The 16589-nt window shown below is 39.8% G+C and overlaps 1 protein-coding gene across 1 annotated transcript in view; it reads right to left on the bottom strand.

Moving 5' to 3' along the window:
- CPED1 (cadherin like and PC-esterase domain containing 1) overlaps nucleotides 1-15658 on the bottom strand; it is a 146761-nt gene extending 131103 nt beyond the window's left edge. Inside the window, exons 1-3 of the mRNA XM_033059148.1 lie at nucleotides 15544-15658; nucleotides 14603-15074; nucleotides 2536-2716 (exon numbers count right to left, since the gene is read on the bottom strand). Coding sequence (XP_032915039.1) covers nucleotides 2536-2716; nucleotides 14603-14854 — 433 coding nt within the window. The 5' untranslated portion in view covers nucleotides 14855-15074; nucleotides 15544-15658. The remainder of the gene's footprint in view (nucleotides 1-2535; nucleotides 2717-14602; nucleotides 15075-15543) is intronic.
- Nucleotides 15659-16589: the final 931 nt, after the last annotated feature.

Below are 16589 nucleotides of genomic sequence, written 5' to 3'. Positions count from 1 at the left end.
GAAAAGCTTCTTGAGAATTTACTGACAAAGCTATTTTTCAGTGAAAAATTAGGGGTTTGAATAATCTGTGTTTTATTGCAGAACACATCTGTATGGATTTTTCATAGTAAACCCATAAACCACAGTCTTTTTGCCATGATTTAAAAAAAAAAAAAAAGTTTTTCCTTTTTAGACAACTGTTTTCCCATTACCAAAACTCAAAATGGGTTTGATTGGTTTGTAAGAAGTGAAAAATTTCCACTGAAGAAAACTATTCCCCTGATGTTTTTCTCTGACAGCAACGAGATCAACCCAGTGCTGCAGCCCAGGTGTTGAAGATCTTTCTGGAAGATCAGTGTACAGAGCTGTCACATTTGGGTTTCAAACAGCAGCAGAACTGGTCCCAAAATTCTTAGCAGGCCAGCACAAAAAAAAGTTAGGAATGTTTTGTGGTGAATTTTTTTCCATATATGACTTCAGACAGAGTCTTGGCTCTCAGCCATTCAAAACAAAACAAAACAAAAAAACCCTTTCAAATTTAGAGTGAACTTTGAAAGATACATGAGTAAGAAAGTGCACACAAATAAAAGCACCTGACAGAACTGTTAAATAATACCAAGTAATAAGAAATTACTCTTTTTATAGATTTTTCACAGCACTCACACTCTGTGTTTCTCAGTTCATTATCTACATATTTTTAACTGAGGCTTAAAGAAGCACATTTTTAATAACTTACTTCTATTAGAAAAATATTATGCCAAAGAATAGCTCAAAATATCCTTCTCCAAAAATAAGGAATACTGTCCCATCCAGAAGAATAAACCTCATCATCTACTGGAGAAGAAAATTTACTTTGAATGTAATTTGCTTAGCAGTAAGAAAAGATCAGTGGGTTGGTATGTAGACATGCTCTATTACTTACTTCTTGTTTTTAAAACATAACCAAAAAGCTAGACACTTACATAACAGAGAATAGTTAAAGGCAGATTTATGATGCCATCAAATGGAATTAGTAGAGTCTTACTCTTTGCCTTAAGTTGGCAAGCTTTTTCCTTTTACATAATCCAACATCTGCTGGAAGCTGTAGGATGTTCCTGGAAAATACCTGACCTTTTTATTATTACTGGAAAAATACTACAGGAAGTACTGATTCTAGACTATAAAGTATAAATACCCACAGTTAAGCTCATTTCTGCAGAGGCAATATTTGGACTGTAAAAACTGTACGTGAGAACTTCAATATGAACAGAGCACTGTAGGAAAATCTACTGCAGTCCTTTTTCTGTGGGGTTTTTTATAAGCTGCAACTGAATTTGGCATACCAACTTCCTTGGCCATTTGAAAAAAAAGTATTTCATAGAGATGGTGCACATGGTCCCCAGAGATACCAACTTTTCTCTGCAGCCCATCTGACATTAGCAAAGCCTGTGGACATAGTGTGTCTCGTCACCCTGAGATGGAAAGTATTCAAGGCAAGGACTGGCTAAAAGGTGACTATAAAACCAGACTGAAATAAGAGTGAGATGAAGACTATTTACTACTTCTTGGTATAGCCTGCCAAAGAAAATCACATGTACCTAATTTTCAAGGAAGTTTCTTAAAGAAACTTGAAATTAGTCATGGAATTTTGAGCAATCTCAAGCATGCTAAGTAACTGTAGTTTTCATCGATGAAATTATCTGGTTTGGTTAAAGATCAAAGCAAACCTGAGCTCTCTGGTATCTTTAGAAGTGTATTGCAAGCCTGAATAATGCAAACAGTAATCCCTTCAGCAAGAGAAATATCTAACTATTTTTCTTCTGACAGAATAGTAGCCTATTTTTTCCAAGGCCTTCAATTTCCTGAATTGACTTCCAAGACCAAATTGGCATCAGTTTCAGTTCATACCTCTGAAGTGTCCAAGAACACTCAAACATGGTCATCACATATCTAACTGGTGCCCAACCTTCTCTATTAAGCACAGTGGAACTCTACACAATAAAGCTACAGTGCCAGATATCAGAATTCTTCAGCAGTCTGCTTGAAGTGTGTATCAAATTTCAAGAGGAACTGAGAACCAACAGTAATCTATCCCAGATTCAGCAGCAAGTGCAAAATGTACTTGCCCTATATTGTCTTCTTTAACAAGATTACAGAACAATCAAACTGTTACTAGAGTAAAAAATGACCTTCACACATACAAGTTTTCTTTAGGAGAGAAAATAAAGAAACAAATAGCAGGTATGTGTTTTGTTATGAAACATTCTATTCAAAATCCCTCAATTGTATTGATGAAGTTGGTATGAGAGGTCATCAGGAACCAAACTGATCTGATTTAGTTGTCAAGACTATGATGATCTACTTTGCCGCATTTTTTTAAAGAAGGATATAGCTTACGGAAGAATCACCTAACTGTGGAAAATTATCCACACAGCTGAGAAGAGCTAGAATTTGGCTTCTATCCTTACTTTTGCCAGAGTTTATATGCTTTATGCTTATGGAAGAACGCTGGATCAATTCTACATTTAGTGATCACACTTAGTAATAAACAAATTAACTAACTCCAATGATTCTTACTTTGAAAAGGTCCCTCATGCCTCAGATCTTCCACCAGTCTCCGGTTTTCAAGGACGGTGACTGTATATCCATGTTTTGTCAGGATGCGCTGACAGAGCTCAGTTTCATGGTGAGCAGGAGGCGCATAGAGAACTGCTCTTCTCGTGTGGCTTCCAAAGTACTGGAGAATTGAGGCATTGATCTACAGCAAACACAGTGAAAAGACAATGGTTTTAAGATAAGACATTTGTCAACAGTACAAAATACAGCTGTTTTTCACAAAAAGAAGCTAGTAACTTACTGTGACAACAGTGAAAATAGTTCTAGTATCATTAAGAATTCTCTTTATATCAGGGACTTCAGACCACAAATTCCATCTTGTCTGCCTCTTCATTTTTTCTATCTTCATTTTGAACTGATTCTATAAAGGTTTGAAAGGTCTGGCTAGCACTCAAGGATCTTTAAAACATGTTCTTTCCTTAGTGGAAACAACTTTTCCTGAAATCTGGGCTGCTCTGGTAAGCTGGCAACAGCAATTGCCATCTGACTTTGACTGTGGGTGCAGTCACCTAAACAGAGAGGCCTTGGTAGGTGCCACCTCAGCTGTTCCAAGGAACGCGGGTATTATGAAGATTGTAAGTGAGGCATCTGAGTTGTGCTGTGCAGTGTTATTAAGAAAAGTAAGAAGAGTACTGGGGTAAAATCAGGAATCCTAAACAGAACTGGAGATTAGTGTGCTCTAGAAAGTTAAATGTAACCTTATCAATCCTTTATTGCATTATTAGTCCAACACAATCTAGCCCATAGGAGGACTGGCAGGGCGACTTGTATACAAGAGCAAGTGGAAAGGTATCTGATGCCTCCAATGAATCCCAAGGTACACTTGGATTATCTATCACTTACTCTCTTCCCATATAGTGCCTAGGCATCTAGAGAAAACTCTTCCTCCCTATCTACCCTGAGGTATGAGCTTCTTGAAAGAAAAAAATGGAAAAGAGGTATCAGAAACACACAGTCATTGTGCAAACATAACATTAATTTCCGAAAATGGCATATCAGTGAGCCATTGCCATCAGATCTTTGGGCAAGGGGGATATTTTATGTCTTAAATAAATGTGGTGGGTTAACCCTGTCTGGAAGCCAGGTGCTCATGAAAACCACCCTACCACTCCCCTTTCAAATTGGACTGAGGGAAAAATGCAATGAAAGTCTTGTGGGTAGAAATCAGAATAGGGAGAGATCATTCATTGATTACTGCCACAGGCAAAACAGATGCAGCTTGGGGGAACTGATTTGTTGACAATAAATGGAATTAGATTGAGATAACCAGAAATAAAACCAAATCTCAATACACCTTTGCCCCACCTGTCCCTTCTTCCCAGGTTCAACTTCCAAATTCTCTACCTCTCCCTCTGGAGAAGGGTAGCTGAGACTGAGGTCTTAGTCACTTCATCACATGTTGTCTCTGCTGCTCCTTCCTCCTCAGTGGGAGGACTCCTCACACTCTTCCTCTGCTTCAGTGTGGGGTCCTTCCCATTGAAGGCAGTCCTTCACGAACTTCTCCAACATGTGTTCTTCCTACAGGCTGCAATTCTTCAAACTGTTCCAACATGAGTTTCTTCTGCAGGGCCCAGTCCTTCAGGAACAGACTGCTCCACCATGGGTACTGCATGGCATGCTGGTGGATCTCTACTGTGCACCTCTGTGGGCTGCAGGGGACAGCCTGCCCCACCACAGACTCCACCACATTCCACAGGCAGCTCTCTGCTCTGTTTCCTGAAGCACATCCTCAACCTTCACAGCCCTGGTGACTGCAGAGTTGTTCCTCTCATATTATCCTCATTCCTCTCTCTGTTTGCAGTTGCACAGTTGTTTTTCTCCCCTTTTTAAATCTGTTATTCCAGAGTTGCTACCACCATCACTGATGGGCTCAACCTTGGCCAGTGGCAGGTCTGTCTTGGAACTGGTTGGCATTGACTCTGGGAATGGGGGAAGCTTCTGGCAACTTCTCACAGAAGCCATCCTGGTAGCCCCTCACTACCAAAACCTCGCTGTTCAAACCCCAATAAAATAAAGCAAAAAGAAATAGAATGCTGCATGTGGGAATTATGATGCTAGTATCTGCAACAGTCTAGCTGTTCTTTTGCAATGAAAACACCATTAAAAACCAAGACTTTATTTTGGTGAAAGATATTTGTCTTTAGAATTGAAGTTCACCAGCAGGGATTAAATTCAGGACAGGAATTTAGTTCTTTGCAAGTTTGTGATTTTCAACCTGACAGTTGTCAGCAGTTTAAAAACTAAGTTATTCCATAACTTCTAATTTTAGTAAGCTTATCACTGGAGATAGGAAGCACTACACAAACAAGTCACCACCATTTTTTGCACAGTAGACTAGACTGAAAAGAGACAGATGCTTTGATACAAATAAATATCATTCAGGACGCATCCAGTTGTTTATAGGTCTGAGATCCAGTGCTAAACTCACTCTTCTCAGCAGTGTATTCCCTGAGTGTATGATTCTGTTTTACATTATGCTTGGCTGAAGTGTAAGCTTTTCTGCCGCAGTAATGAGAACAAACTATTTCAGAGCTTCTAACACCCAATGTTCTTTTGCCCATGGAAAGTGTCAGCATTATTGATCAAGGGACCCTGAAAATATCTCAATACAACACTATCAGAGTATTCCACATTTGCTAAATGTGCAACCCAAAACTAGTTTAGAAACTGAGATATTCAAGGAAAGGTTGATCACTTACTGGCAGGAGTAAGCACACATAGCACAGGGTGAAGTCATTGGAACTGTGTTAGGTCACCTGTTTGACAGCGTTCCGGACATCCCAGAATTTTTAAAACACATTAATCAAGTGGCAAGCACAGTGTTAGTCTCAGATGGCCCTTGCCCACCACAGAAACGTCACTCTCGTTCCCTTTTGCCTTCACCCCCCTTCCTCTCCCCCTTATCTCCTCTATTTCCTGTTCTCCCGCAGCGCCAGCAACTGCTGGCAGCCCTTCCTCTCCATTTCCCTCCCTCCCTCTCTGTTCCTAAATCCAGTCCTTATCCCAGCCCCCCTCTTCTGTTCTCTCTCCCTTCTCTTCCAGGCATTCCAGCCAAATACTTCCTACTTTCCATTTCACTTGCATCGTGGAAGAAACCCAGAAGATAGAGACACCTCTTGCTTTATTTTGCAAGAAAATTCCATTTTCCATCCCATGTGTTCTGCAGGGGCCAGCACTGCAGGGTGAACTGAGGACGTGTGAGGAGTACAGAGGGGATGCAGACCAGGACATGTATGTCCCTGCTCCTGTTCCATTTTTCCCGATGATTATGGCTTCTCCCGCTCCTGTCCCTTCCAGCGTGGCCTGGGGCAAGGATCCTACCTTGGATGTGGTGGCACTTGGTGTGCCCCCCTCCTCACCAACAATTACCACACTTCTATTATGCCATGAAAACACACCTTTCTTCGTGGAAGCAAAGCCTCCTGCAGTGTCACCTCGGAAGTATTTTGCTTCAAATATTAAGGGGTCCTGCCTCGAGCACCCGGCAGTGACCCCATTCCCTGCGGTCAGTACTCCAGGGCCAGCACCCAGGGCTCCCCCGCTGGCACATCTGCTGCCACAGGCCTTGGCCCCGGTGCCCTGTGGGCCCGAGGGACGAGGCACAAGGGACAGGAACCAGCCCCAGGCCTCCCCAGGGGCTCAGCCTGCCTCCCTGCAGTGGGATGTGCCAGGGAACATCTTGCCTCAGCATCAGCCTTGATGTGGAAGGCATCTTCCTCAAGTCTCTGGGGAAGGAAGGGCTGTAATGTTTACAACACTCCGGTTTGGCAGCGACAAATGTCCAACAGAACATTGATAGCAGCATAGGAGAAAGATAAAAAAAAAAAAAAGGAGGGAAGTTCAGGCAGTGGCAGTGACCTGGGTCACTTCCACAGAACACAAAGGAAATGTCCCTGAGCGGCTCCACGGGGCCCACACAGTGTCCAGCTCCCAACAGGCGCCGTCCCCGGGATGGGCGATCAGAGGGCTGGAGACAGCCTCATGGACAGCACAGTGCCTGCTTCTGAGGGGGCTTTTCTTGGACACTGGCTCCGGAGACACACAAAGGCGCTGAGGCCTGCAGTGCTGGCAGGGACCGAGCAGGGCCACCCTGGTCTGCCCCAGCCCCTGCCCGCCGCTGGGTACGGCACTGGCATCCACCAGCTCCCCAAAGAGCCGCAACGGCGTCTCTGGGACGAGAGCAATCCAGAAACCTAAATTTAACAGCTTGACCTGATGTCTAATCTGGTGCTACTAAATAATATGAAGTATCTCCACACCTTTTAGGGTACTTGCTTGAGATCCGTGCTTAGTGTTGCCAAATTTATTTTCTCTGCCCTGTCCTTTCATAGCTATTTGCAGTCCAGGTTATAAGATGCAACATGTTCTCTCTGTTTGCTAAGCCACTGCAGTGTAAGGTGGGTTGTCAGCGACACAGACTTTTTTTTTTTTTTTTTTAATCCGGCCAACTGCATGCTTGTAGCAAGTGATTCCATACTTTTTCCAAAGCTTTATACAAAATGCCTTGCATCACTGGACATGCTGATCTAGTTACTACTAGATGTTTTTGAGAATTTCCAATATTATAGCAGTAACAGTCATGTTTATATATTTAAAGAGTCTGCTGGTTTTCATAAAATGTTTCTCAATCATAAAAATGAGGTCTGGGCAGAGAGTTAGTACAAGAGAAGCAGCCTACAATAGATGAAAATAAGCTGTTCACATATTTCCACATTTTATGGTTCTGATTTTTTTGCAATTCCTATAATTTTAATGTACAACAGATTCAGACACACACACAAAAAAATGGATCCATAACATTTTAAAAATTGGAGAATAATTGGTAAATGGTCAATTGTTCCCATGTTCCAAACATTTTTTTAGCTCTTTCTCAGTTTGAAGGATCAGGCTATTTGTTCGCAGGTCATTTTATTACAGACTCAATGTATCTTACGTGAAAGGGATTGGTAAGAACATCTGCAGCCCATGTCATGCCTAGAAAATTGTGTGTTTGTCTCCACAGAAATTAGTGAAGCTTTACAGCAAGGCTGAGATCTCCCATATGATTTTGGATGAGACCTATGTCAGCTTTGACATGATATACCTGCTCTTAAAACTTACAAAATACTGCACTTAGCTGAGTCACTGACCTAATTTTAGTGCAATTGGCTGTTACACAGATGATGCACAGCCTTAACAACTGGTCCAAACAAACCAGAGTGGGCTGTAAAGTAAATAAAAATGCATAAAAATTAATTTTGTAATTTTGTTTTCAGTTTACAGAATAACATGAAAAACACAAAAGAAAACAAATTGAGCTCTATTAAAATTTATCAAAGTTTTCTTTAAATTGTATCAAATGTATACTCCTTTGATGTCTTAAACAAGATAAAAGGCCTGGTTTATATAATATGAAAGCTGAAGAATTATGTAACCATCCTTGCGCAACTGAAAATAGATCATTTTCAGAGTTTCAATTCTTAGTTCAGTCTGTCTGCAACTTCCAGGGAGCTGTGAAGTTCTCTATTAAACACAAAATGTTTTGACATTTCCCTTGAAACTGGTATATAACCAATTCTAGGTTATGAATGTATAAGGATATAATTGATCCTAACAGTCTCTGAACCCTTCCTCTATTTTATAGAATTTCTGGGTTGTTCCAAAAATCTAGAATTTGGTCAGTAACTGAATCTTATGATGTATAATTACTGGTTTTGTTTAGCCCAAGAAGAAAATAGAAGATATTTCAAGTTGAAGAGAGCAAAACAGTTCCTTGGCAGTTCTTAAAAATTCCAAGAATATTACATAATTCCATAAATATTGATGCATTGTCTATGCATGGAAAAGAAGCAAATATACAGTTTGAACTGTTGCCATAGAATTTCACTGACCATCACTTCAATTGCAGATAAAACTCTCCATCCTAACATAATGGCCCAACTCATGTCATGGCCTAAGTTTCTCTCAGGAAAGAACTCAAAAACTGTGAATCATCTTTTCAACTACCCAGTTCTGGTGTCATTAGCCGTTGTGTTGATTACAAGCATCCACTTTTCATACTGAGCTAGCCAAGACAGTCAGAGACTTGATCCAGTAGCTTCACATAACTTGACTCCAGCTTACTTTAACCCCATGCTTCCTGCAAGTACTGAGCAGCTGCAAAAGAGATGTATGAGCCACTGTGCAAACCAAAAGGCCTTTGCATGAAAGCAGAGTGCAACAAAAACATCACAAAGGAAAACTAGCCTTATAAAAACAGGGTCAGCACTATTAGCAATATTCACAAGCAGTGAACAACCTAAATTCCTATTTAGCTAGCAAAGGAAGTCAGCATCTACCTTTGCTACTAAATAACACCCAGCAGAACAACATTACAAAAAATACACGAATGGGATTCCCAGAAAATACTGCACTATTATTGAACAGCATCAATAAAAAGAGTGATAATAAAAACTTAGCATATGGTACTAATGCCCCAAGCCACTCATTTATGGGACTATGCAAATGTTTATTAGCTCCAAATGTGACTTCTAAATTCCTTTTTCTGTTTGCATAAAAGTTCATGGAAATAGTAAGTTGTTCATACTATCATTATATTTAAGAGTGTGCATAGCTGCTGTATCAAGAAGTAAGAGAGAAGTTAATTTCCTGTTTCACTTTCTGGAGGATATTTAAATGTGTTTGCTTTATGTTCTGTTGAATTTCCTAATCAGAAAGGACTGGGTTGTAGAATTAAATGGCTGGAATGTAATTCTGCTTTGAATTGTTTGTTGGATAAATACAGAACAAGCAATTAGATTATTGGCATTACTTTGATGGGTGTCTTCTGATGACTTTATAAATCCAAGAGCAAAACTTGAGTAATTTGCACAGTCATCACCAACACTCTGAGCAGGAAGCACAGAGCTATTTTATCAAAATGCTTTTTAGCTATATGGTTGCATGTAGTACATGGTATCAACGACACATTGTCTTGAGAACAGACAATGAGCCAATCCTACCACTTATCAAAACACCTCGTTTTGGAGGAAGTTGCAGTGAATTATATGAGTGAGATTCTGCCTCCATTTTCTCCTCATGTGTTCTTCTCAAAGCTCCCTTCCTGCAAAGTCTCCACCCTGCCCCTCTTTCCTGACTGCTACCACAATAGCCTTGCCCTTTATCACCAGAATATCTCTAGCTATCTGCTCAGTAAAAATAGTTGTTTCATTAGCGCCGTTTCATTTTTCATTACAAAAGAGGAAAACAAATGTCCTGCTTTCATAGGGCACAATGTGAATGTGGTATCGTTCCAAGGAAATCAGTCACTGATATCATACCCTCCTATGTTGATTGCTTTCTGGTTGCAACAGGTTTCATACCAGCAAAGTTCTTTGTTCTTTTGTGAAAAATTCTCATCCTCCCCACTTATTCTGTAAAATAGCTTTTAAGTTAAATTTACTTTTAAAATGTATCAAACCTTAAAAATGTATCCAACCTTATTATGCATAATGTAATCTTTTCTATCCAGAGCTCTCACTATGCTCCATTCTGCATAATAGCAAAAATCATCTTATTCTATCATCTGGCCTCAATTCTCTTTTTTCACATATTTACAATTCAAAAGTTCTCATTAGCTTTGTCTTCTTTTCTTTCTATTTCCATTCTCATCTCCCTTTCTCTTCCCTTGCAAAATTCAGCCGTCTCTGTACACAATCTCTTCTGTACTTTCTGAAGTTACTATTACTTTGCAGCTGTAGTTCTCTACTCTCCTACATCGGCTTCCTTTCCCCATGCCTTCTTCCACAAAAGACTCTGCTTCTATCTCCTTTGTTGTCTGCTTATTCTGTCTGAAGCAGGCATATTCCAGTAAAAAAAAAACAAAAAAAAAACCAACAATAGAAAAAGAGACGTGACTTTAGAGGATGAAATTCACTAGGTTTTAAATGTCTGCATTAATTCATGATTAATTTTGCATTAGACACCATCATTTCCATTCACTGTGAGGTCCAGCTTTCTGCCTCTGTCAGAGTGGAGCACTCAAGTAAAGAGAGGATAATTCCACGCGGGATGTCCCATGTTCTAATGTTCTAGTAACATTTTCTCAGTTTTTCAGTAATTTCACTGCCAATTTTCAAATATAGATGCTTGGGCCAGTAACTATGCAAGATAACCAGATCATTCTCATGACGTTGGTTAAGACTAAACCATGATGTTTCTCTTTTCTTTCCCCCCCGCCTTTTTCTACATAGTATCTTTCAGATATGGGCACAAGAGGCTGTCATTATCTTTCATACTGTCCACTCCTAGGAAATTATATTCTATCCTATTTGTTCAGAATGAAGCATAAAAAGCCTTTTTTTAATCCTTCCTGCTTGCTCACTTCAATATATTCCTCTTTGAGATACATCTTTTACACAAAACCTAAGTGGCAGGTTCAGGGCCTTGAAAAGAAGACAGCTCTTTTTTCACTACACTTGTATTTCATTTATTTGGATGCCAGCCTAACCCACTCATCAAGTTGTCATATAATCAGCTGTGTCTCTTCTTTGTTTTCTTCTTTTCAAATGGCCAAGGCATGTGAAGCAAAAGTCTTGTGAGTATCCATAAAATAATCTCCTTCAGAACCCAATTTAAAATTGAAATTTTTTTGTTTGTTTGTTTTTTTGTTTAAATACATTCATAATGGCTGAAAAGCTAGCATGCCAAAAAAGTGCCTATCAAAGGAGTAATAACTATAAAAGGTGATTAATAATTTCTTCCTCTTTTTTTTTCCAGCTGTGGAAGAAATAAGGAAAAGAGAGAATTTTGCTTTCCAGGACCAAAAAGGAAATCCCATTGCCAGTGTGGTGAACTAGGCTTACAATTTCAACCTGGATGTAAAGCTTAATGATTTGGGAACTGGGCCTTTTAAGAAAAAAAGGAAAAGTGTTTTTGGGTCTCCTCTGACTGGAAAGCAACTGTACACCAGGTATCTGCCCTCCTAAAAGCAATACAGTCTATATTTCTTCCAACCAGCAGAGACACAAATCTACCTGGGCAAAATTACTTGCATACAGAGACATCTAAACTGTCTGTGGCTGAATTAATTCTGAGAGTGGAAGCACAGCTTAACCAGATAATTAGCTCAAATCAAAACTGGCTGAGAAGCACAGTGAAATTACTTAAAGTGAATGTAACGGTATTACAGCTGGCTGGTTCCAGAGTTATTTCTGGCATAACACCGTGCCAGGAAAACTACATTGAGGGCTTGTATGGGCTTTCTTTTTTTTTTTTTTTGGTTGATACCTATTCCAGTTTTAATTCTTCTCCCTACTATATGTATTCCCCAATATTTCATCATTCGGAAGGTAAGAGTGCCCTGCTAAACCTGTAGACAGCTTTCTATTAGATGGGATATCACTCTCTACTGCCTTTAATGCTGGAGAATCAGAAGTAAGCCTTCTATTTTTCATGCTTCAGATATAAACATTTAATTTTGTACTAGAAAATGTTGAGTCCTGTTTTTCTTCTTTTGCTTCCAACAAATGGCTCATAAAAGATGCCAAGGTTATTTTGTTTGGTTTTGTGGGCGTTTTTTGAGGCACTTAGTGCTCTGCATTCTCTAAATGAAGAAAATATTCGATTTTGGAAGGGGATTTTGCCCCTATAATAACAATCAGAACCAAATTCTCACAACAGGCTCAACACACTACTGGCTGTTTTTCTGAAGAAGGTAAGAACAAAACCTGCCTCAACGCAGAAGGGAATCTGCAGTGTAATATGCTATCACTCAATGCCCATAAACACTATGTGATACTTAAAAATTATAACGTCCAGCAGGGTTTTATTTTCCTTAAAGTTTATTCATGAATTTGATTTCATAAGACATGATGCAGTGTTTGCTTTAAGTCACTGTTTAACTATATAATAGATTCTTTTTAATGCATTTGAATTTTCTTGCTGGATTATTTATTGAATAAGGATGTATGTATGACTAGTTAATTACAAATGTGAATAACTATATTTTAAAGTATTTTTCCAGGTTCATATATGAAGATTTTAAAGAGAGCCATAAAGAAAAGTTGTTTCCAAACTAGCTCCTGTCGGTGGGCACGTGACTGTAAAATAAAACAGTGTAAAGTTTCAACAGTGACATCTGTCTTAGATGTTACTGAGTGTCCAATAAAATCAAGCCAGATAACAGTTCAGCTATCTGAATAAGCAGTGCACGAAAACACACAGTTCAAAAACACACTTTCAAAGCAAAGTGATAGAGATTTTTGGTGATGTTTGTCTTTTCTGTTCTCTGAGATTATTATTCAGCCCACACAACCAGCAGAGAAAGTTGAGAAACAGAGAGCAACTTAGAGCAACATCCCAACACGTGCAAGACATTTTGTTCCTCTTGCTCCAGAGGAGAAATTCAAGACAAACAGGGAGCCAGCTATGGGTGGTCTTAAGAACTAGAAAAGGAATGCGTTAAGGTAGCACAGCCCTGGAAAACATACCTACAAGGGTTAACACACACACATCTGTACTACAGGTCCAGTATGTGCATGTGATAGTCACATCCAACCATGCATGCTGGAGAGCAGTAAGTACAGCATGCTGTGGAAACAAAAGCTTTCTTCTCGTTTCAATTGGCCAGCACACCAAGTTCGATGTCAATCTGCACTTTTTCTCAGGCAATTTGCTAAAGATGCTACAGATATTTTCAGCCAAACACCATACCAGCAAAACTTTGCCATTATTTCACCAGTTCTTACAGACATTAAGTAGCCCAAGGTATGAAATGTTTTTTTGCCATTACAATAGCAATGAGTAAAAAGGAATGGACTGTTTCTATAGATGTAATACAACGCAACCTGCATGTGTCAGCTGTGCTTATTTCCCTTTAAGCTGTAATTATTTATATCATATTTCAGATCAGATCTGAATCTGGGTACCTAGTGTACTAAAAGGTCATAAAAATATAAAACAATGACAAATGCAGCATGTACTACAAGGAAAAAAACCCAGTATTTTAAGAGTTAAGGTTAAAGAGTTCATGCCACAGTTATTCCTCGTATCTGTTTTTGATTGTTGCAGAAGATGCGCTTTACAGCTGCTCTTCTAAAATCAATATTGCTGACCTTTTAGACTATGAACTCTGTCCAATCAAAGACGCAGCCTGGTACTTTTTTTTTTTTTTTTTTTAAACATACATATTTGAACTGCTTTGTGTGGTTGCTGTCCATAATTTGTGAGGTAACAAATTTTTTACCGTTCTGCTACAGTTATACATAAAATGTTAGCATAATGATAATTTCATGGCGTGGTATCTGCTGCACCGTTAGCAGCTCCGCTATAGGACTGAAGGAAACCTGAAACATTTGTGCTAGTGCTGATCACGGATTCCAGAGTAAAAATAACTACCTCAGTCTGGAGACCATTTAACAAATTATTACATTTTCCAACAAAAATAACTGTGTCTCCATTTTTTAAGTTTTAACGCCCATCCTAGGAACCCTATACAAAATAAACATGAAGTCACGTAACCTATGGACTAAGTAAAATTTGTGAGACAGAGATTCCAAAGTATATAGTGTGATTTGAAAATATTCTTTTACTTCTCAAATACAGTTAAATTCAGGTTCTCAGCAGAATCCCAGTAAAGTTCAGAGCTGACAAGCAGATAACTTTAATACAGGGCAGCTGCAGTCCCTGTGCCAATTAACAGCCTCTGTCACTTCCATGAAACTCTACTGGCTCCTGATTTACGTGCCTGTACTGTAAAGCCTCTAAACCAATTCCCAAAGCTAAAATAAAGCATGGTCTGTGCAGCAAACGGAAATCTTGCTGGATTCTCAGAGCAATGCCATATTGCAGTTGAAGATTTCAGGATTCCTGTGTTAATAACAGCACTGAGGAGCTGGTAATGGGAATGTGCTTGTGCATATGCCGCTGTCATTAGATCACCCATTTGTTTGTATACAGATCCCAGACTTCCAAGCTTAGGCTAATTTTAGCTGGACTCAGATGATCCTGCCAGACTTGCTATCCCTTGCTTTGCTAATTATTGCTCAGCACTCTCCTCCAGCTGACTTACCTTTTTCACTGTCTCTGAAATGCTGCCAGGGAGGAAGCAGTGATTGGTGCTTGGGGAGACCTCCTTGTATCTTCCTTGCTGTGTTTTAGTCAGTTTGTTGGGTGCAATCCCATTAACAACTGCTGAAAGGATGCTGCTGGTCATGAGAGGAGTCAGGGTCTGGCAGAACAGACAGAGGGCCACCACTAAAGCCAGAAGGAAGGGACGAGGGCGACAAAGCCTGCGGCATCTGGGGATTTGCCCACAAACCATGGCCTCACTTTGCCCTTTGCCACATTGCAGATGCAGTCCAAGTAGCCACGTCTTGCCAGGGTAAAAAAAGTCAGAGGCACACTTTACCCAAAACTAGCATGAATTTTCCCATTTCTATGGGAAAGTAGAGTAAATGATTTCCTGGTGTCAGGCAAGAAGTCACGAGTTCCAGAGGAGCAGAGGTTTGGGGAACACCTTCCCATGGAGGTACTGGAACAACCTGTGAAAAAACAACAAGTGAGCCAACAGCAGCATGCCATGGGGGCCTCCTGTAAGGAGCTGTAGAGAGCTCTTCCACTCCATGCTCTCAGGAAAACAAACCTGCAGGAGACAGGTGAGGAGCAGTAATCTTCACTCCCTCTGCAAAAGGATCTACTTACTCAGCCAGACAATAGTGTTCAAGAAAGCAAGAGGTTAAAGCTTAACATGTCCTGTCCACAGCTGAAAAAAATAAGAGAGTGTACCAACTTCGTGAACAATCGTTAGCTGTTTTTTCTCTCTTGCATTCTCAATTCCCACTTTGTTTTTACAGTTTCCTTCATTCCAGTCCCTTTAAATTTCCTCCTTCCTGTTAGAAGGCACAGCTTTCTCTCTAAAAGTGATAATTTATCTGAAAACTGACAGACTGTGAAGATTTTCATTTGCATTTGTTTTGTCCAAACTGCAAGTTCAAAGTTAGGTTTACTTACTTGGTTCTTACCCTGTTTGAAGTTTTCCGTCCTCCTCTAATGGGCTGCTGATTAAAACCACTTGGAACAACCCTGGCTCATGATCCCAGCTCGTCTCACTCACTCAGGAGGCAGGCACACGCACATAACACACGCCATCTGAAGCCAGTTGGACCACAGACTTCATATAAATAAGGGCTGGACTGCTCAGAGGGTGGAGCTAAACTGGCTCTGCTCGGAGCAGGCACAGGGTTTGGAGACACAGCCTGAGGTCTGGATGGGAGAGGTGTCCTTGCTCACGCTGCATGCCTCGAAGCCACCATCACTGCAATTTTTAGAAAACTGCTGTTACAGCGACTAGCCTAATTGAAACAATATTAATATCTTTCCGGGAGAAGCACCTGCAGTATTTTAATCCAGATTAACAAAAAATGTTGTAAACTAAGCAGATTTACTTGGACATAAGCATCACTGCCAAAGCAGTTGTCAGTGATTTTCGGTAGTAGATATAATATCTCATAGCAGAATATAAATAAAACTTCTTGCTGATGTCAAAAAAAGAGGGAAAGGAGGGTGGACAAAAATACTCTGATGAAAGCACTTAGTATCTAAGCCACAGAAGGTCTTAGTTACTACTTCCCCCTACTGACACAGGACAGGGACGAGACAGATGGGAACAGTTCACAAACTCTGTTATATTTATAGACCAGAACTTCTAATATAATCAAGTTCTTTTAGCTAAAAATATCTGTTTATAAGTAATCTATTTTATCTTCCATCCTTAGTTGATGATTTTTGGAAAGACAGTTCTTCCTACACTACATCATATATAAGAAATGAATGTTGTTTACAATAATTTTGAGTCAATATACGCAGTTTGGCAGCTGCAGCAGCACTACCAAATTAGAGGCCTATAAACAGCAAGGAAGAGTAGACTATATATTTTTTGAAGTGCTGATTTTTATTCAGCTTAAAAATTCCTTTCCCTCCCCCTCCGCCCCGAAACTAAACCTATCAGTTTGCAGACAAAGAAAAATGCCATCAAAGTGATTGAATACCCCATGCAG

This window comes from Catharus ustulatus, chromosome 4 (assembly GCF_009819885.2).
Source record: "Catharus ustulatus isolate bCatUst1 chromosome 4, bCatUst1.pri.v2, whole genome shotgun sequence".
Classification (NCBI taxonomy): domain Eukaryota; kingdom Metazoa; phylum Chordata; class Aves; order Passeriformes; family Turdidae; genus Catharus; species Catharus ustulatus.
Note: the sequence above shows the minus strand (reverse complement) of the source record. Positions and strands in the feature narration are given on the sequence as shown.